This window comes from Pteropus vampyrus, unplaced genomic scaffold, assembly GCF_000151845.1.
Source record: "Pteropus vampyrus isolate Shadow unplaced genomic scaffold, Pvam_2.0 Scaffold85, whole genome shotgun sequence".
Lineage (NCBI taxonomy): Eukaryota > Metazoa > Chordata > Mammalia > Chiroptera > Pteropodidae > Pteropus > Pteropus vampyrus.
Window position 1 is genome coordinate 578,243 of NW_011888866.1, and position 22,514 is coordinate 600,756.

Consider the following 22,514-nt stretch of genomic DNA (forward strand, 5'->3'; position numbering starts at 1 on the left):
TCCTGGGACTGGAGGATAAATACCAGGTTTAGAAATTCCATCTTCCAGTTGGTGGCCCATTCTTTGAATAAGTAAATAAGTGCACATCTCAGGCCTCAGGAAACTATGTGACTCATTCTGTTTAGGCCCCTATAGAAACCACAGTCCAGTGTGACTGAGCAGGGCTTCTCATCTGGATGAGAATCACCTGTAGTACTTACTAAAAATGTAGATTCCTGGGCTCTACTCCAGACCTAGACTCAGAATCTCTGGATATGGGACTCTGCATTTTATCTTACTCAACAAATAATTTTTATGCTAGAGTAGTAACATCTTAACTAGTTTAAGAGGTACACATGGATCTGAGCCATATATTGGCCCCTAGGTCCAGAGTCCTTTCAGGGAAGATAGACCACAATCTATTCTGTTCTCTGGCTAAAAGGATGGATTTGCAAACACATTCTCTCTATTGCAAGATGCTTCTATTTTAGTTCTTGTCACTGCTGAAAAAACATTAGACCCCAAACAGAATTTACTCATTACTAGTTGGGTGACCCAGGACAAGTTGTTTAAATTTTTTAAACTCTGATTTCCCAATTTAAGAACATGGGTAATTATCTTGAAGAATAGAAATACATATGTCCAGGGAGGTGCCTGGCACATAGTAGACACTCAATAAATGATAGCTAGTATTGCCACCACTATCTAAAACTGCCATAATGCCTTCTTTGTGTCTGCAACAGTATTTCTCCTCTGGATGGCAGTAACAGCTTGTGGAGATGCCTTTAAACCAACTGGAGGAAAAGAATTTTAGAGTGGGAAATGACCTATGATTTCATAACTCAAAATTTCATTGTAGAGATGATGAAACAAGGGTCTGGCAACAGCTAGCTAGTGACAACACTAAGATTAGAACCTGAAGACAACCGTAGATTTCGTTTAAAAGGATTTTAGTCTAGGGGACAAAAATGTTTCTGAGCATAAAAAGGGCTCTTGAGAATGGCTGCCAAAAAGATGTTTATTGTTTTTATACTTTGTACTTAAGGCTGTATATACTTTGTATATGCAGCTTATTTTTATCATTTTTTTCTTTATATTCATCAAATAATTTCAAGGCAAAAATATACTATTTCTAGAGGCAGAGTCTTAGATTTAACGAACATGGTATGAGCCCCAGCCCTGTCACTGACCATAATAAGCCTAGGCTGGTTACTCACTCTCTCTGAATCTGTTTCCTTGTCTATGAAGTTAAAATTGTACCTACTTTGCAAAGGTTGTCATGAGGAATAAAAATAATACAGGTAACGAATCCAGCACAAGGCCTCAGTACCATCATTATTAGCTAACATTTGTTGATTGCTGATTACATTTCTTGAGAACTTGACAGGAACTATCTCATTTTATCCTTACAATAACCCTCTGAGCCAGGTTTTGTAATTGATCCTCATTTTTCCAGAACGTTCAATAGCTCATAAGTGGTAGAGCTGGAGTTTGCACTCCAGTAGTCTGATACCAGTCTGTGGTCCTAACCCTGGACTGCCCCACCTCTATGGCAAATGTTTTTATCCTTAATCAAGGAATTTAATGTGTTAGGCTTTCGTGCCCAGAAAGGCAAAAATGGGAGCACATTTTAATTGTATACCCATTATATGCAGGCACTGTGCTAGACTATTTCAAAACAATTGTCTCATTTTAGTTACTATTTAATCACTGTCTTTATTACCTCTACGAATTCATAAAGTTTTCTGGAACCATACAGATTTTTTTTTTTTTGCTTTATTTTTTAGTATATTAGTGCAGCTCTTATGTTACAGGATTCTTTATTCCTGCTCTTTTTCAAAAGTAGATTATTGCATTGTTGTTTATGGAAAAAACATTGAGATGCTAGGTTGGCAAATAGTACTTTTACTTAGAGATTTTTATTTTAAAAAGTTAAAAATGGACAAACATTAACATCCAAGAAGCTAAAATATAGTTTCCGTCAAAGAGGCATTTTTGTGTGTATACTTTTTAAAGTTTCATTGGAAGAGAGAGGCAGTGGGGGGCTTCTCAGAGAGAAGCAGCTTCAAGTAAAGGCTATTATAAAGAGTCTATAATATATCTCATAAATATATAAAATCCAAGATATTAGAATTGTAAAGAATTTAGGGATCATTTAGTCCAACCTTGGACTCAATTTATAGAGAAAGAAACCACACCCAGAAAGAGGCAATGTCTTGCCCAAGGATAGAACTCAGGTTTCTTAACCCCCAGATGATAATAAATTTTTAAATATATAATAAATAACTGTATATAAGTTGTTTGATAGGACCTTTAGGTAGCAGGCTATAGAAGAGTCATGTTAGTATCTTCATTGGGCAGTTCTAGAATCCCCACTCCGTGTCTGATCTCTATAATCCAGTGTGGTATGTATTTGACACAGACTCTGGCAATGAGGAAACAACATTCATTTTCAATCTTGGGTCTTAGCATAATTTGATACATAACACTGCAGTCAAGTGTATCATGAGAAGCTTTAAAAGTATGGTATTACAAGAATTTGTTATTAGTATGAAAAACTAAATATTTTGTTCCTCTTTTACTTTTTCACAAATCCATGGTCTTTGCGGGTAAAATAAGGGTAATTCACTCTGGTGGGTCAAAGGAAGGAGGCATTTTAAATAGTGGAAAGAGCATATACAAACACCTAGAGGTTTGAGACCTCACAGAGTGTTCAGGGCCCTTTGAGAGAGCCAGGCCTGCTCTAGCCTGTCCACCTTGGACTTTCACTTGAAGACAGTGGCGAGCTATTGAAGGATTTAGAGCAGGGTTTAGGGCTCTAAACCCTGCTCTAAATCCATGTAAAGCATGAATACAGTTACTTTTAATTATTTTTAATCATATAATAACATATGACTACATTCTTATATAAATTCAGATCACTAACTCTAAAGCCAAAATTCTCCTCTACCACTCCTTCCATCCCCAGTTTCTCCTCAGAGGTAACCACTGTTCTGTTTGGTGTGTATACATGCATAAGAGATTTAGCTAGGATTATTTTGTACGTGTGTTTTATTTATTTATTTATTTTTAAGTTTATTAGGGTAACATTGGTTAATACAATTATATAATTATCGGGTGTACATTATAATTTGACATCTATATATTCTATTGTGTGATTACCACTCAGAGTCTAGTTTCCTTCAGCTACCATATATTTGATCCCTTTTACCCACTTCACCCTCCCTTGACTCCCCTATATTTGACCCCCTTTACCCTGTCTACCTCTTCCTTCCTCCCCCATTCCCTACCCTCTGATAAACACTAGTCCATTGTCCATGTCCCCGAGTCTCTGTTTGTCTTGTTCATTTGTTGCTTTTAGGTTTATATCCCACATATAAGTGATATCATGTGATTTTCACCTTTTTCAGTCTGGCTTATTTTGCTTAGCACGATTATCTCAAGATCCATCCAGGTTGTTGCAAATGGCAGTATTTATGTATATGTGTTTTAAAAACAAATATTATTCTGTCAAGAGATTGATTTGAGGGATAGAATTTGGGTTTGGGCAATGCTGAGAGCCAGCTGGCCATCTGTTTACTTTGCTTGGTATTCATAGAATATTTTGTTAACATTCCAGTTTTTAAGTGAGATTCTCACACAGGGATTGGTGCTGTGGGAACCATTTGATAGACCCCAATCACGACAGCTGCAAACTCTCACGGCCATATCTCCCAGATCTGTCTGTACTGTGGCCTACCCTGAGTCAAAAGTTTGCTCCCTGCAGTTGTGCAATTACAGGACAGCTGGAATTCACAGATATTAAATGTTCCTTGTTTGGATTAGGGAATGGACAATGTGCTTGCCATGTGTTGTAGAACAACTGAGGATCCAAACATGGCTATGGGGTCTTTTTCTAAGAGAAAGAAAACATTTTGGGTTTGACTTTTTTACATTTTAATTAAAGTATATATGTAACAAAACATATTGAAGTAGTTTTCCATTATCGATAGTCAAGTTATAAATTATTACCAAACTAACATAAGGACTAATATATTTGGGCATATATATAGCTTACCTCACATTAGGGCTGTTACAAAAGTGAGGCCTAGGGGTATGGGATCTAAGGAATACAGTTTTTAGGAATATATGTGGATAAGTTTATTTATTCTCTCATTAATTCATTCAATAGACATTTAGTATCTATTGTTAAGTCACTGGTTGAATCACTTTGTGCCCTTTTGCTCTAAATTAAAGCTCCCAGCCCACTTGGACAGATAACGGTGAGGAGTATCCATAACGGGTTTTACATACAACCAGTGATTGGCCAGTTATTCCACTCATTAAACTATTCCAAAGTTTTAAGGAAAAGCCCAGAGGTTAAAACTCTTCCCTGGGAACATGCTCTGTAACCTATGTGGTGCTTATAATAAAAGACCACTTCCTGTGAGTGACTGCAAATTCGAAAGAGGTGATGGCGGAGTGGGTAGGCGAATGTGTTACTGTGTTCTTGGAAAACTTGTTTGAGATTTGTCCAAGTTCTAGACTGGGACCCAGGGCTCCTGAACAGGGGGGCAGAGGTCATAACTAAGGATGCAATTTACTCGAATTCTCCTCTGATCTTAATCACATCAATAGTTACCTGGGTAAGGGCAAAATCCAAAGGCATTTCTACAGGGTACAAGCTTTTCCTAAAACAGATTAGGGAGAAGCACTTTCAACAGGACCTTGTGGCAGGGTCACTAAAAACTTAAAACAAGATTTAAATGTTATTCAATTTTATCATACATTCTTTCAGCAAATCTGCACATTTCTTACTGAATCGTGACATCTGCAACATCTTGCTTAAGAATAACGATTATCAATATATAAATATTCTCTATTCCTTTAAAGGAAATTGATGAACGAGCTGGAGCCTCCTTGGAAGCTGTTCCGAGAAAGGCCCCAGAACGTCAGCACAAGTCTGGAAAGGGAAGTGGAGATGTTACAGTGGAGGACTATGGAGGGCGTCTGTGGCTATGCCAAAGGAAAAAAAATCTTGCCAAGAAAAGAGGGTATACAAAGCCCTGCTCACTGAACCCTTGAATCCAAAGGGGTCCCTGCAAAGCTTTACACGGTAGAGAGGGAATTTGCTTCCTCCAAGAGAGCGCGAACTAAAGGCAGAAGCAGGTCCCAAGGGGCCTGGCACCCCTTCCTCCCACTCCCGTAACCTCTTGCTCAGTGCCCACTTCGGACAGGTGACCCAGAGCTGACCTAGAGGCAACTCTGACCTCCTCCCCGCGCCCGCCAGCACCGCAGATGCAGACGCCAGCTTCCCCACCTGCAAGAAGGGGTGCGAAGACTCTAACCCTAGTCGCCCCCCCGTCGTCATGGTGACCGCCGTAGCCCCGCAGCCCTGCCCCTTCCTCACGACGTGGCCCCGCCCCCTCCAAACCCGGAAGCGGGAGAGTCGCGCGGAAGGTTCGGGGAGGAGGGAGTGCGGCGGGAGAGGCTCGCTCGGCTGCTCGCCCCGCCCCTCGGCGACCGGCCCCTCTGCGCGCCCCCACTGCCTGCTTCTCCTGTGGGTCCTGGGCCCTCCGGCCTACGGCCCCAACTCGGGCTCAGCCGCACTCGTTCTGCAGGAAAGAGCCACCCTGGGGAGGAGGGACAGGGACGTGGGGGCGGCCTCGGCAGGTGAGGGGTGGGCAAGGCCCTGGGAAGCGGGGGTGTGGTGTGTAATGTGTATGGAATTGCAGGTGGGTGTGTATGTAGTGTACGCTGCTGAATGTGTCGGTTTGACTTTGTGAGTGGGCCAGTCCATGTGACCATGCACGTACGTGATCACATGTCCGTGTGTGTGTGTGTGTGTGTGTGTCTGAGCTTGAGTCAGTTCATGGGGGTAATCGATGTGCCTGTGACCCTGCCTTTGTGTGGCTGTCACTAGTGGGACTGGGATAGTATGGGGGTCTGCGTGAGGGTCGTCTGGGTAGGGGTGAGGGTTGCTTGATCAGGACATAGTCCTGTAATCCCATCCTGGGGCTACGCTGCTGCAGCCCAGAAACTGTTTCCCAGTCAACTTTTAAGAACTCTGAGCGGAAGCCAGTTACTTTGGAGATTGTGCCACAGCCTGTTTTTGTCATTGCTGAGTAGGGCTGGGTGTGAGACTTGTGACTAGGGGATGAGAAAGGTAGCTGGACTAGTGTGTCTCACTTTTCCTCTTTTCGTTTTCTTGGAGAGTGATGAGTTCTGCATTTATGCTGCTTCTCCACCTACGATGTTCCAGCTTCTGTTAGCACAAAGATTCAAGGGGTTGAGGAGTAATTTAATAATAGCTGTGTGCAAATTTCCAAAAGCTTTTATACCAAGACAACACAAAATGAGGTGTCATAAAAGAAATATGTCAAGTAGCAGCTTTTTCTCTCATAAAGTTTAGAAGATAAAGAAAAGAGGATAAATCTTCCCCTAAAGAGATCTAAAAAGAGGATAGCTATGTACTGTTATAGTAAAGTATGGAGACTTGCATTAAAAAGTCAATTGCACTGCCTAGAGACTCTTAGATTTTATATTTTGTGATTGCTGGTATTAATAATAATCACAGATTGTCCATATGTAGATCAACTACAGATTGAGGTAAAGGATCAGAAAACCTCTGACTAGTTAAGCTGGTTATGTGACAAACATTTGTAAAGTGATTTCATTGACTGTAAACTGGCAGCTTCTGTGGAAACTCAGAGGGATAAGTACTCATAATTCTTGCACACTCACAACTGGCAGTTTTATTGTCAAACAGCACAAGGGCCAGAGAGGACCTGGTGTCCAATGCACATCCTGAGAAGGGGTTTCCTTAGTCAAGATTAAGGATAATCTCTCTAGCCCTTTCTCTACCAGCATGAACAGGTGCTTTTGTTTTTGTGAAGAATTGAATTGTGAGATCAAACCAGTGTTGAGCTCATGGCCCACATTCTTTCTTATTTTATACCGACCAGTTTGGTCACAATCTCAGTTAACCTTTTTTGCTGTATACAGAATGTTCCTCTTGTCACTTGGAAAAGTATACTCCTTTAGAGGATGAAAGAGCTCAGAGAACAAAATTCCTTTTCATACTGCACACAACTGTTCTCCCTTTGCAGCAGTGAGCTTTTTTCATTTAGATGTCAGTTGGTCATATGCAACATTTGGTATCTAGCTTACCTTTCATGTACTGCCAAACTAGCGCAAGTGTTAAAATCACTTGCCTCTACAAAAATGTAGTCACAGTTGGGTGGAATCTCGCCATCCAGCAAGATTAGTTATAAAATGTTATGATTCTGGGGTAATTGTGAATAATATTGAGGACTGGTAAGGAACATCTTTCTATTGCTATGGGAAGAAGTGGATGACAGTGAATGTGTGTGCCTGTGTATGATGTGTATTTGTATAGTAGTTTGGTTTGTACATTGCAGTTGATTCCAAATTATGAATAACTTATTTTATGCATAGTTTGGTAAATCTAGAAGGAAACTTTCTGGCTTTAGCTAATTTAGTTATTGAGTAGATTTTTTTTTTTTTTTTTTTGCCAAACATGTTTTTGATATTTCCTCCTGTAAAATATAATTGTTTATAGTAATGCAATACTAGAAAATATCTCCATTAGGAAGTATATAGATGATATAGGAATATTTCAAGTGTATCCAGGTAGAAAATATTCCAGAAAGTCTGTAATTCAAATGGCTAGTTTTTTTAACATGTTAGTATTTGTTAAGAGAAAATAAGCAAAGAACGATTTTTTTTATTTCAGTATGAATAACAATTATATTTGTGCACACTGATTTTCAGCATAAGACTGGCTAATGGTTTTCTTGGAACTTTAGAGCAACTTATGATATTAACAAATTTTTATAAAAGTACCATACTAAAAATACAAGCCTTGAGAGAAGAGACCATTATTACAATGGCAAGTTTGTAAATCAAGTTTAACATTGGATATCTACTTTTGCTATCTCCTTGGAGTTCAATTTAGTAACCCCCACCCCTCCAAGGTTAGAGGTAACAGTTTAAGACTGCTCAGTGCTCTGTGTTTCTGAGGAGGGTCAAGATGTGGAGGGCCAAGGAGGAAGAGTTCCATTGGGTTTAGAATCCCCTGCCCCTGCCCAGTCCAGAGAAGTCCCTCTAAAATGACAGTTTAGAGTCAGCCCAGGAGTTAAATCCTAGGGTCTTGAACTCATCCTAGCCCTACTAGGAAATCTAAGACTTGCCTTGGGGTAGAGGGCAGAGTAGAATGCAAATATTTGAATCCTTTCCTTCCACACAGATGGGTGGAAGTGCCTCACTTGACAATAAGAATCTACAACAAGGATCTATAATTTCAAGTTCCTGTTATCACATCACACAGATGCCTGAGCAAAGAGGGGTGGCCTTTAAATTGAAGATGTTCAGCTAGTTCAATGCCCATAGTTAACTGGGTTAGAAGGGACTCTAGGATTGCTTAGTTCAGTCTCTTGAGGCCATAGTCAACAGATAATGCCAGTTGTGTGCCAAGCACTGTTCTAGGCTTTGGAGAGACAGCTGTTTCTGGTGAAACAGTCATAGATGAAAAAAACCAAGCCTAAAGGGGATCAGTGACTATTCCAAGGTTACAGAACTACAAAAGCTAGAAATCACTAATCTCACAATAAAAGACCACACATTTTTTTCTAAAGGCACATATTTTGTTTTGTTGCTAGTTATAGTGCCTTCAAGTCTACCCTGGTATCATAGACCTTTCAGAGGACAGTATGTCACTTTTAAGCAAATAAATATGAACAGCAAGTTTTCCTGTATTTTGCATTAAGAACTACATTCCTGCTCTAGGATTGCAGCATTTCACTAAACTGTTTTCTGTGGTTTAAGTATATTCCAACAAGGTAAAATAGCTGTTTCCTCAGTTTTACCCTTTCAAGTATGTATTGTGGGTATAGCTAAACCAGACTCTACATTTAGTTCTGATGTAAATATGAATTCTTGACATGAAACATCACATGCTTTTATTTCAGGGATAACCTCCATTTCAGCTAATCATGGGAGAGATTAAAGTCTCTCCTGATTATAACTGGTTTAGAAGTACAGTTCCCCTTAAAAAGGTATGTATGGTTTTACTACACTTCTTATTTGCAAAGTCTTGTATTGTTTTTGTGTGTGATTTGGATGTTATGTCTTAGTAGCGTTTGAGAGTAAAGGTTGCCAAGTATCATGACTATGGGTTGCAGAGCATAAAGTTCACCCTTTCTCTGTCAAGTACAGTCAACTTTTGAGACTCATTCAAGAGCAAAAGTGAGTAGAACTATACTCATTTTATAATTGCTTTTATATATTCAAGCAAGCAAAAATATGTATATTCTTCTGTATGGTTTAGTGGAAAGCTTACAGTAACGGCAACTATACAATAAATGCAGTCATATTCTATTATAAAGCATTTTTCTGTTCCTTAGATTTACAATGGGTCACATTATAGATCCTCTGTTTTCAATGATACATTCACTCTTTAATAGTCCTCTTCCAGAAACTTTATTCGCCTAGGATGTCCAGAAACCCCAAACGCTTATATTGAAATTTGACTATTGACTCTAGGTCCCAAATTAATTTTAAATGTTTGGAGATCATACCAGACAAAGGCTGTTCAAGTCACAGCTTAAAATTTTTGCTGATCCCCTTGCAAAAGTATGATCTGGAGATCATCTATGTCTCTGTTATTATTTCGTCAGGGTAGACAGCTGTGGAAGTACCATGCAAATTTGAATTAATAACAAAATTATTCTCCATGTAGGAATTTTGAGATACAGTTTTCCAAGTATAGACAGAATACCTGCTACATACTTGGCACTGTTGCAGGAAGGCCCCAGATATCTTATTTAAGCATACAGCAGTTTAAGAAAGTGGGTAGCGATGTACCCATTTCACAGATGAGAAAGCAGATTCTCAGAGGTTAACGTGGTAAAAGTCACAGAGCCTGGTAGAGTGGGTAGAGTCTGGATTAAAATCAAATTAATCTAAGCAGCCAGAAGTACCGGCTGCTTATCAAAGGGATCCCTCTCCCTCCTTGCTACCTGAGAAGCTACTGCCCATACTAAGGGGAGAATTGGCCCCTGGAGTCCCTCTGCCTTGTTTCATCCCCTCAAGATAACTTGTATGAGCTCATCTTGGTGGACTCACTCAGCAAGCTGATCACCAGACCCAGAAGAGCACAAACTTATCTAAGTATTCTTAGAAGCAGTTATAGGAAGTTCTTTTATTGATGTGATTTTCTCCAGTTGCCAGGTCAGTTGGTCCACAAGTCATAATAAGTTTGCTTTAAATTTCATGATACTAGATTTTAAATTATCAAACAGATATTGTGTCTTCTAAAGGGATTCTGACAAAATTCCCAAAGAACTCTGAGAAAGTTGAAGTGATAACTTTTAAGTATTTATGGCTTATATTTAGAATGTATTATGTCAATTATATCTTAATAAAACTGAGGGGATGGGGATAGAAAAAATGCTATTTTTGTTACTTTTCTTCTAAAGTGGATTATCGTAATAATTTTCTAGAAAATTTTAGAGTGCTGAACATCTTTTCTCATATGGATTTTATTACTATAAGATTGAGATTTGCTGTGTATACTCTCAAAGGCCTTTGAGAGATTTTTACCACAATCACAGGAAAAAGAAATGTGAAAAGCAAAAATGTGAGTGGCAAAATACAAAGGGCAAAAAACATGAGCATGAAATATTATTGTGACCATCTGTAACCTGGGCCCTATGGGCTTTGCCTTGCCCTGTTTTCTGCTCCCACTGACACTAGTGATCCTGGTTAGGGTGTTGCCATCCAGAGTAACACCATGGGGCCCCACAGCACTGCCAACTAGGAGAGCTCAGAAAATAGAACCTGGAGGCCTTGAACTTTTTAATGTAAAATTAGGATAAATGTTGATTTACATTGGCAAAAGTTCAAGCAGTTAATGTACTTTTCCAAATACCACCAAAAGTCAGTGAAAGAAAAAAAATGAACTACCACACAGAGAATAATACTAATAGCTAACACTTATTGAAAACTCAGTATCTGCCAAACTCTGTTCTGAGCATTTGACTTGTCTCAGCACATTTAATGTTCAGTGTTTTCTCTGTTGTGTCAAGAACCATTAAATCAGGAGAGTTTCTGATGACCTTTCTTCTTTCTACCCACTTTTCCCCAAAAAGCCAGTTTTTCTTATGCCCACTCTCCACACTGGACCAAATGATTTGAAACATTCTCCTAGGACAGTAACACCTATACCTGCCTCATCCCTCCTCTCTAGCAAGTCTCCCTTTCGGAAGCTTGGTCTAGATCTGGTTCCTGAAGCATCTCCTGAGTGGTACCATCTCTACCCAGTTCCTCCCTAGAACCTGGAGTTTTGCCTCCTCCTCCCATTTGCACTTTGACCCTGCTGGGCCAGCACTGGAGAATGACTGCAAATTGCCCTCCTACATGCTTGCATGCACACACACGGCCAAAGTATAGGGAAGAAATAAGATGCTCTGTACAGAGTTTACTGTTTAATAGTAAACAAAATAGGCTTCATATAATCATGGATGGAGAGGAAAATTAAAAACTGATAGAGAAAGCAGCTCTTTGGAAGAGTGTAAAGCAGTTCTGTGGAATTTTTCCTTAGCATTGAAGAAGGAAAAGGAGACCAAAGCAGTTCATTATACATGCTAGTCTGGTGTGATCCCCAGGTTACCTTTTAACAAACAAGCCAGTGGTATTAAAATTCTCAGCAAAATTATAGTGTCAAGTTAACAGTACAAAAAACAAATCCATAAAATTTTTTATATTTTTCTTATAACTTTCCTTCAGATTATCGTGGATGATGATGACAGTAAGATATGGTCACTCTATGATGCAGGTCCCAGAAATATCAGATGTCCTCTCATATTTCTTCCCCCTGTCAGCGGGACTGCAGATGTATTTTTCCGACAGATTTTGGCTTTGACTGGATGGGGTTACCGAGTTATAGCTGTAAGTATTATTGATTCAGTATTACATTTCAGGTCCACATTTTGTGGTTTTTGTGCCTCTGTTTCTGATCAGCTGTAGTAATGGCCACTTTTTTTTTTTTGAGGTAAGATATTGTTTTCCTTTTTTAAAATGTGAAATGAAGCCTTTTGAAGGAAGGTGGTGTGTGACACAGACATGGAGAGATGCAAAGAGGACACGCCTCTGTTAGAAGCCTTCTCTACTCCCAGCTTTTACGTACATTCTCTCCTATAACTCTTCTCACACATCTGATTGATAAGAAGCATTGTCCTTGCTCATAGATGAGGAAACTGAGGTCCAGGCCATTTTAGAGATCACTGCAGGTCACACAGCCAATAAGGTGGTAGAGGGAGAACCAAGCTCAGCTTCAGAATCCATTTCCTCTTTTCATTTATTACACCATTGCTTCCAAATAGAGCTGAGCATGGAATATCAGATAGCATAAGGATCTGCTGACATCCAGGTGACTGAAAGCTTGCTTTAATGTAAATCTTTGGCAGTTGAAGTGAGATTCATTAGTTAGCTCATATCCTTAGTATTTGGTTAAGAAATTTTTGGTTTCTAATTGTTATTTTATCACTGAGTTTGGTCTAAATCAAGTTTCCCATTGATCATTCTTGAATCTCCTCTGGGAGAAAGGTGTGGGTAGGGAAGGCACTGTTGCTTGTGACTGATTTTCTGGCACGCCTTGACTGTGTAATGACAATGAAGGTTGGTCTCCTAACATCTGAGGAAGAAGAGACTTTTGCTTTGGAGCTGGCACTTGTTTCTGGGACCTGAATATAAGCAGATAAATGGTATTTCCTGTGGGACTACTGCCATTATCACACATTTTATTTACTATCTGGAAGAGGGAGCATGTGGACCGTATCTCATCTCTTGGAAGGTAACCAAAAATTCTGCTGAGGTCACCACCAACTGGGGCCACACAAAACAAATCCAATTCCTCTTCCTCCTGACAGCCCTTTTCTTTCTTGAGAAAACTGATTATCAGCACTGCCTGCTGCCTTCTCCCGGGTCATCTCTGGCTAAATTTCTTCAGATTTTTGGACTATTTCTCATATGACATGTTTGAGTCTCTGTGACACAGTCCTCACTTGTGTTTTCCATAATCACTCATTATGGACAGCATTCCATGAGAACAGGGTAGTAACTACCCTCATCCCAGCCCTCTGCAGCCTAAGATGTGATAGTGCCTCTCCTGGTAGCCACTGTTGATCAGCAGCCCCCAGGTGTCTGGCCCACTTTAGAGTGCTGTTGAAAACTGACTGTTTATCATTCCAAACTGGCTGGTCACAATAGCCTTACCTTCTGGCTGGATATTTCTTCTTGCCCTTAAGGTTCTCGATGTGGGCTTTCCCTATTTCATTAGCTAGATAATGAATCAAGAAAAGGCCAAACAGTGTCTTTAAAATTACTTTGTCCTTAAGATTTGATCAGAATGCCTAACTTCATGAGGTTTTAAAACTTACTAGATATTAGTGTTAAGCAGTTAAAATACACAGATCCTTTTTTCACTTAAATTTTTTAAATGAAATCTACAATTCACATACATTTGTAAGAAATAAGACAGAGAGATATCTCTTTTATACTTGGCCCATTTCTCCCAATGGTAACATTTTGTAAAACTATAGTATGATATCACAACCAGGATATTGATATTGATGTAATCCATCCATCTTATTCAGATTTCCCAGTTTTACTTGTACTCAGTTGTGTGTGTGTGTGTGTGTGTGTGTGTGTGTGTGTGTGTGTGTAGTAAGTTATATACAATTTTATCGCCTGTCCAGGGCACAGATATTTTAAATAAAAGGTTTTATAAAAATAAAATCTCCCTTCTTTTAGGCTATCATCTCACTCAAATTCTCAAATTTTCTGTTAGGTAGAGTCTGTTCTCCATTCTGTCTCAAAGCAGAATCTTATCCACAAATAGAATTTTAATAGTAAAAGTAACACATTACATCAAATCTGAAATTATCTCATAATTTACATGGCAATATTTATTCTAATGATTAGTGACGAAATGGATCTAAGTGCTTAAATCGACAAGCCTGTTAGGCAGGTTTTACATATCAAAGAGAGGGGAATTCTTAGGTGACTTGATGACTTGTATTTCTTTTTCTTCCTCATCATTCACATTAATAGACAAGCTCCTTAGGGTCAAGCACCATACTTTTTTGGTACTTGACCAAAAGTTCAAGAAATCAGACAGACTGACTAAGTCAATTAAAAGAAAAGGAGCAATTTTATTGAATACGCCCTTAAAGAAATGCTACCAAAAAAAGACGGAACTCTCCTTTGAACAGATTTTATTTCTAGTTCTCTTGATCCATAGTTCAGAATGAAGTTGGATTTAAGGGAAAACAGTATTTCTTTACTTGGATGGATTCTGCTCTGTGCACTCTTGAACTCAGATTTTCTCAGCTATTTGGAAAAGAAATTGATGTGAATTGAAATTGTTATTCACATGATATCACTAGAGTGTGCTTACCTTTTATTCTCCATAAAATAGGTCTGTTAGGTAAAATGTAAATTTTGAAGTGTAGGAGAATGTCAGAGCTTATTTTCACATATTTTGAATAAGGAGCAGAGCTTGAGCAAATGAGAAATGCTATTATGGGAGTCCTAAATTTTTCAGATACACATTTTACCTTTAGAGCTTCTAAAATAAAATTTAAAATTTGTTATTTCAGTTGCAATATCCAGTTTATTGGGACCATCTTGAATTCTGTGATGGATTCAGAAAGCTTTTAGACCATTTACAATTGGATAAAGTGAGTACTCTGAAACTAATTACTGACATGTGATTTTAATGCAACATTTACATTGTAAAGCCTGTTGTTGTCTTTTTTATTTTTTAATAGAGCTCTTTTGAGCTATAATTCACATACCATACTATTTACCTTTTTAAAGTGTATGATAAAGAAACCCCATACTCAGCAGTCGCTCCTTACCCTTCCTCCCCACAGCCCTGGCAACCTACTCTACTTTCTGTCTCTATGCACCTGCCTACTCTGGATATTTTATATAAATGAAATCATACAATATGTGGTCTTGTCTGACTGGCTTCTTTAATTTAGCATAAAGTTTTCAAGGTTCATCTGTGTCGTAGCATTTGTTAGTACTTCATTCCTTTTACTTATCAAATAATATCCCATTGTATAGATATAGTACATTTTGTTTATCCATTCATCAGTTGGTGCAATTTAGGATTGTTCCCAGGATGTTTGGCTATTTTGAATATCACTACTATGAACGTTCATGTACAAGTTTTGATGTGGACATATGTTTTCACTTCTCTTGGGTATGGAGTAGAATCACTAGAATCATAGTTTCCTTAAACATAAACTGCTAAATGGTTTCATTTTCTAATGTAATCTGTGAACAATATTTTGTATAATTTATATGCACAGTTGTATTGTTTTATTGATAAATGTATAAATTCCATTTAAATACAATACTTCCTAAATTTCTAACTTCTGTAGCTGTTTTAGTCTATTGACTAGTAGTGACTTTCTATTCTGTGGTTGGTGACAAAACAGTTTTTTTTAATATTTATATTCAGGATTGATCATTGTTATAGAATACTCCTTGTGTTTGTTTACAATTAGGTTCATCTTTTTGGGGCTTCTTTGGGAGGCTTTTTGGCCCAGAAATTTGCTGAATATACTCACAAATCTCCCAGGGTCCATTCCCTCATCCTCTGTAATTCCTTCAGTGACACCTCTATCTTTAATCAAACGTGGACTGCAAACAGGTAGGAACATAAACATTTGGCCCAAATTCTTACTATTTTTGTTCAGTGGAATTTTGGAAATGTTGGCTTCTGGGTTTTTTTGACATACCAGGAAGGAAGGTCATATCTACTTCTGTCTTCTGAAACTGCCCCAGCTTTTAAAATTAGAAATAATCACCTGTGCCAAAGAAAATAATCTAATGAACTCTGAATTCAACTATTCCTGTTACTCTAAATTATTGTTTAGATTTGTTTAATATACATTCATATGCTCTTATAGTTTCTTTTCTGTGCATGTGCATTCTTGTATTCTGCTTGTTCCATTTATAATTTTGTGTAAACAGTTCTGCATATCGACTGACAGTTTAGCTTCTCCCAATTTTTCATCGTTTTCTACTGTAAATCTTTGTACAAATTACTTCTTTTCCTTCTCTTTCTGGATTATTTCTTTGAGATTTGTTTCCCAAAATGGATTAGAGCATTTAGCCTGTCAGCAAATGTTCTGCACATCATGACACTTAATGTTAGCATGCTTTTCAGAAAGATGGAATTGGTGGAATGCTTTGTGGGGTAACCAGTGGGGTGCTTGCTTCCAAAGAGCTGTCCTTTCATTGTTTTTTTCATTTTAATTAGCCTGATAGGTATCTAATGGTACTTAAAGCTGACTTAAATGTGTATTTCTTTCATTGCCAGCAAGCCTAGGCTCTACTCTAAAAAAAATGTCCATTGACTAAACATACCTGTCTGATCAGGTTGGTTTTCACATGACATTATAAGTAAATGTTGTTTTCATGATTTTCACATCTACTTAAGATTGTAGTCTATTGTTTTTTAAAATTTTCCTGATGTTATCTTAGTAGTTCTCTCAGCATTCATGCAGCAATTTCTTGTATACGTTAGCTACAAAGTCTTCATGTCCAGATAATGCCTAAAACTCATTTTTTTTTTATGATTTTTAGTGTTTTAACCCATTTCCTGTTTGCCGTGGGCTAACTCACAGATTATAGTTCTGACCTTGCCCCCAAAGTTTGCCATGAAATATCTCACTTTTATTATTTTTGCATCGCTCTAGTGTATTGATAGTCTTTGGAAACAAATGACATCATTCTATTTATAGCATTCTGTTTTTAGTAGTGATATTTCCATTTATAAAAATATAGTAATTCTCGATCACTGAAAATGTCAAATCCTAGAAAACGTAGCATTCCTACGTGCGATGTTAACATCGTTCACGAAAAGTTATTAGCCAAAGATTCATTTGATGAATCCAATTTATGTATACATTTCTGTTATATTAGGATTAAAGACAAGTTCTGTTTAGAAATAACTCTAAGAACAGTTTTTATATTTTATTTTCACATTGCAAAACAGTCAGATTTGCTTCAGCCTCAAAGAGCATGTTTATGTAAAATTAAAGTAATGCTGACAGTGAGCTGCACTTTTTTTCCTAAACGGGTAATGAGTCAGTTGTCAGAAGCTAAGACTGCCCTGCTTTGTGCTCATGCATATCAGCTACTTTTTATCAAATATCCTAGTGCTTACTAGGGGTAAGCATAGCCAGCAGGGTCTACCCCTAACAGAGCATACCTAGGCATCAGACCATTAGAAGATAAGAAAGCTGTGGGGGCAGGATAAAGAATTTAGAAAGGTAACTGAAAGATGACTGACTGTCTTTGTGAGGGAAGCTCAACTTCCAACAAGGCTGTTCTACTGAGAATATGTATCAGATGGTGGTCTGTACCTTTTATAAGTCATTTTCAGTATAGGCTTAGAGAAATTTGTGTTTACTCTTTATAATGGTTCTCATCATTTATAATTACTAGAATAAATATAAACCAAAAATCACATAGAAATTTATAAAGATTGAATTGCTTTGAATTAGTCCAGTTGAATCTAATAGCAGACTTTGGGAAGTACAGTTCCTCTTTTCATTTTACTATTTTGAAATATCAATCAGTCTACTTTGAAATATCAATCCAAAAGTGATATAAACCTGAAGGCTCACATCTTTAAGTTTTCAGTTTTCTAAAGGAAATAGTAGGCCAATTAGGGAAAAAAAAACCTTGGAATCATCCGAATGCCTTGGTAAAGGTCTTTTGAAGTATCACTTATAATTATTTCAAATCCTCAAAAGTTTAATCATATTAAACCATAACTTTTGGGGAGCTTCAGAAAGTGTACATAAAAACAAGATGCTGTGCTCTTTGAAAGAAGGGACTAGGTCTTTTTATATCCAGATCCCAAGTACCTGACTAATAGAATGCTTCGGGGTAGAATGAATATTTGCCATTTATGTCTTGGAAGTTTATCAGGTCTTTGTTTTACAGCTTTTGGCTGATGCCATCATTTATGCTCAAAAAAATAGTTCTTGGAAACTTTTCATCTGGCCCAGTGGACCCTGTGATGGCTGATGCTATTGATTTCATGGTGGACAGGGTAAGGATCATGGCATTAGGGTGGGGACACTCGTACTTGGAATTTTCATATCTGCTTGGTTCCTGAAAACACATCTGTCTCATTGAGTATGTATTGGAGGTGCTTGTTAAGCAGTCCTCCAGATCAACTTTAATACATCCAGACAGATATTATTGCTGGTAACTCATCAGAATCCCTTGAGAGCTTTTGAAAATACAGATTCCAAGGCCTTACACCAGACCATTGAACTGGAATTCCTGAGCATGGGATCTGGGATCACTGTATTTTCCTTCCGTGCCCCCTCTTTTACATCCCCCAAGTGAATCTGATGTAGCAGGTCTGTAGACTTGCATTTAGGAACTACTGGGCTAGATGACTTTTCTGAGTATATGTCTAGCTCTAAGATCTCTTAAAAGTTTATCTGCCATCTCTGAGCTTCAGGAATTGGTTTGCTGCCCACAGGCACCTGATTGAAGCAGCATTCAGGTTGAAAGCTACGGAAGGCCAGATTCCTGAAAGAGAAAAATGTCACCACCTGAGAGGCCCAGTTCATAGTTGCTCAAATACATGTGTTTCCTCATCGGTGACCTTTCTGGCCCCACCACACATGATACCACCTTTATGAACACAAATATTATCTATGGATGTAGTAGAAATGTGAAAGACAAATTGATTCAGAAACTTTACCTGTTTTCTTTCTACAGCTAGAAAGTTTGGGTCAGAGTGAACTGGCTTCAAGGCTTACCCTGAATTGTCAAAATTCTTATGTGGAACCTCATAAAATTCGGGACATCCCTGTAACCATTATGGATGTAAGCTTTTTTTTTTTCTCCCCCAGTAAAAATAGATGCTTTATCTTTTTAAATGTATATGTCAAGATCTTCCTCATAATTATTTTATTATTTTTCAATGTTCTTTAACTGCTGCCCTGAATTTTTTTACCCCCTAGCTTTCTTAATCCCAAAATAATATGTTTATTGCTTATCCTATATTTTTCCTGGCAGGAATAGCACTATTGAAATCAGAATAAATTTAAACAAACATGGTTGTTCTCACCCATTTTGGTATATTTTTGCTATTCTCATCAACAGACATTGCACTTGAGTTATTACACATCTAGGCAGCAAAGAGAAGGTGCTTCAGGAGGGCAGAGAGTCAAGAATTCCATAACATCTAATTAGTACAAAAGCTTGTTTCATGTATTTTTGAGTTGCAGTAAAATATACATAACAGAATTTACCATTTTAACAATTTTTAAGTGTACAATTCAGTGGCATTAAGTACATTTACAGTGTCGTGCAACTATCACCATTATCCATTTCCAGAATCATCCTAAACTGAAACTCTGTACCCATTAAACAATAACTCCCCATTACCCCCACCCCCCAGCCTCTGGTAACCATGTTGTAGCATGTATTAGAGTGTCATTTCTTTTTAAGGCTGAATAATATTCCATTGTATGGATATACCACATTTTGTTTATCCATTCATCTGTTGATGGACATTTGAGTTGTTTACACCTTTTGGCTACTGTCAATAATGCTGCAGTTAGCAGTGATATAGAAATATCTGTTTGAGTCCCTACTTTTAATTCTTTTGGGTATTTACCTAGAAGGGAATTGCTGGGTCATATGATAATTCTGTGTTTAACTTTCTGAGCAACCACAATATCATCTTCTATAGCAACCGCACCATTTTACAACCCTACTAGCGATACACAAGCGTTCCAATTATTCCATATCCTCACCAAAACTTGTTATTTTCTATTTTTTGATAATAGCCATCCTAATGGATGTGAAGTGATATTTCATTTTGGTTTTGGCTTATTTTTTTAATCATATAACTACTTTATTTTGCCTCATAAAATAGATTTATTCCTAAATTCAAATATCATGGTATTTTTAAAAATTGATTTTTGTTGGGAAATTATCCATTATGAGCATGTAAACAATAATTTACATTCTGCACTATAATCTCTACCTTATGATATTTACCATGTCACAGAGCAAGATTTTCAGTTAGCAAGTTGGAGATGCATTTTTTTTTTTTTTTGCTTCTTTTAAATTACTTTTTGAAAAACTTTTTTTGCATATGTACATAAACATGTTTATATGGGCATTGAAAAATGTCTGGAATCAAACTGCTAGCAGTGGCTCCCCCCAGGAAGGGTTCTGGACTTTTTCTTACACTCTTTAAATATTTGGGTTTTTTTTTTTTTTTTTTACTGAGCATGTACTACTTATTAGCTGTTTTTAACTAACAGTAAAATTTAAAAGTTCTTTTGGGTTTCATGATATTTTTGAAATTAATTGGCATTTTCAAGAATGATTGTTCACTATTAATATTCTGCTAGTTTAGTTACCTATGTTTGAGGGAAAAGGAAATTCATAGTAGAATTTTCCTCCCAAAGAGATAGCAAGAGACGTTTGGCAGTAAAATGTGTAGCTAACATCTTAACGTTGGAGTTAAAGTCACCAGGGATCAGCAGGAGGAGGTGGCCCAGGCTGCACAGGGGTTTAGCAGTATCTCTTCATGAGAAAGAAATGCTTGGGGTGGCGCTTTCTATAATATGAAAAGGACATATTAAATACCAGTAGGTTTCAGCTGTGTCTTTTTGTTCAAAGGTATTTGACCAGAGTGCACTTTCAACTGAAGCTAAAGAAGAAATGTACAAACTGTATCCTAATGCCCGGAGGGCTCACCTTAAAACTGGAGGCAATTTCCCCTACCTGTGCAGAAGTGCAGAGGTGAATCTTTATGTACAGGTAAGTCCCGGCTTGGAACCCAGAACACTTTGAACCCAAAATATATGGTTTGAAACAAAGCTTTTTGTGTGTGTGGAGTAAAAGAGTAAGAGAACTACAGAATTCTCCGTAGGAATGAGGCATTGACTCAGTAAAGGTGGTTTGCATTAATAATTTATAGGAGAATTCGAGCAGGCATATTAGAGACACTGGGTGACTCTCTGCCCACCATCCATTTTCTAAGAATAGCAGGCCCGCTTTCACACACTGAAGTAGCCATTTGGTATGATGTAACTTTGCCTCCTGGACACAAGGAATTCAATCAGAGCAGGACATCAGACCTAAATGGTGGGGCCGGGGGGTTGGGGCCAATCTGAGTCCTGTGAAGTGACATCTTGATCTATTTTTAATGCATTAAAAAAGCACACACAAAAAAACTAACAAACACTACCACCTTTTCATCTTCTATCTAAATGAATATTAGAATAGAGTGAGAAATTATTGCTTTGGCAATTTGGCAGGAAGTATCAAGAGCCTTAAAAAAAGTCACCTGCTTTGATCTTGTTATCCACTTGTGGCAATAGATCCTAAGGAAAGGATCCTAAATACAGAAAAACTCGATGCCCAGAGACATTCATCCTGGTGGTAGGAAGAACAGCAAAGGATGGAAAGGACCTGAGTGGCAGAGGGGGTGGATAAACAGCTACTCGTGGAGCAGGATGCCACCATTTAAGATGTTTATGAAGACTTTGTAAGAACTTGGAGAGACTGATTACATATTAAATGAGGGACAAAGATCCCAATTGTGATTTTTTAAAAATATACTTTGACTTTTCTGTTTTCCAATATTTATCAAATTATTCTATATTAACTCTGTAATTTTAGAAGTATAAAACATTTATATACTATGGTGACATTTAAAATAATGATTCTACATTTCTACAGATACATTTGCTGCAATTCCATGGAACCAAATACGCGGCCATTGACCCGTCGATGGTCAGTGCCGAGGAGCTCGAGGTGCAGAAAGGCAACCTCAGCATCAGTCAGGAGGAGCAATAGCTGGGGCTTTGGCTGGTAACAATGAGTGACCCAGTGTGTCCTTGTACAGTCAGTGACAGTAGTGCCCGCCAGTCGGCCTCTCTGCTCAGTTTGTCAGGCTCGCCGGTTGTCACTGTGTTTGGAAGTAGGACTGATTGCCGCCTTTGTGACAAGCGGCAGCTCTTCTAAGCCAGTGTAGTTGTTCCCTCTCGGTTTTTCTAGCTTTTGAATTTGAAGAAGTACTTTTGAAGACTCTCATTTTAAGAATTGTGAAAATTTTGCTACCAAAAGTCTTCACCTCTGTATTCTTATGTGAATGTTAATTTCCAAGGTTTGGGATTTTGTCATGTTTTTTTCCTTGTCTTTTTTTCTTTTCTTTTTGTTCTTCCTTTTTTTATTTTTACATTATTTGCTATAAATACTGCACATCCAGATTGTATATCAGAAGGACATTGGTTATTTTTATGCTTTCTTGGTTATAACAGTTACCAGAGTACCAAGGCTATCATACCACCATTTGCTCTCCTGCAAATCAACTACTTCTAATTTCCATTTAAGCAAATTGTTTTGAGTTTTAGCTGTTGTCTTTCTAGCCATTACAGTCATTTGGAATAAAAATTCCATTTCAGTGA

The 22,514-nt window shown here is 37.9% G+C and overlaps 1 protein-coding gene across 2 annotated transcripts; it reads left to right on the forward strand.

The window, feature by feature from the left end:
- Window positions 1-5,403: 5,403 nt before the first annotated feature.
- Window positions 5,404-22,514, forward strand: SPG21 (SPG21, maspardin). 2 transcript variants are annotated; one of them, XM_011363332.2, is made up of 9 exons: window positions 5,405-5,631; window positions 8,949-9,035; window positions 11,767-11,928; window positions 14,640-14,720; window positions 15,558-15,703; window positions 18,010-18,118; window positions 18,802-18,909; window positions 20,722-20,862; window positions 21,787-22,514. In XM_011363332.2, the coding sequence occupies exons 2-9, from the start codon at window positions 8,973-8,975 to the stop codon at window positions 21,901-21,903; spliced, it is 927 nt and encodes a 308-aa protein (XP_011361634.1). In that variant the 5' UTR covers window positions 5,405-5,631; window positions 8,949-8,972; the 3' UTR covers window positions 21,904-22,514. The 2 variants fall into 2 exon arrangements, with proteins under 2 accessions (XP_011361635.1, XP_011361634.1); XM_011363333.2 differs by lacking the exon at window positions 18,802-18,909 and having other exon boundaries at window positions 5,404-5,631.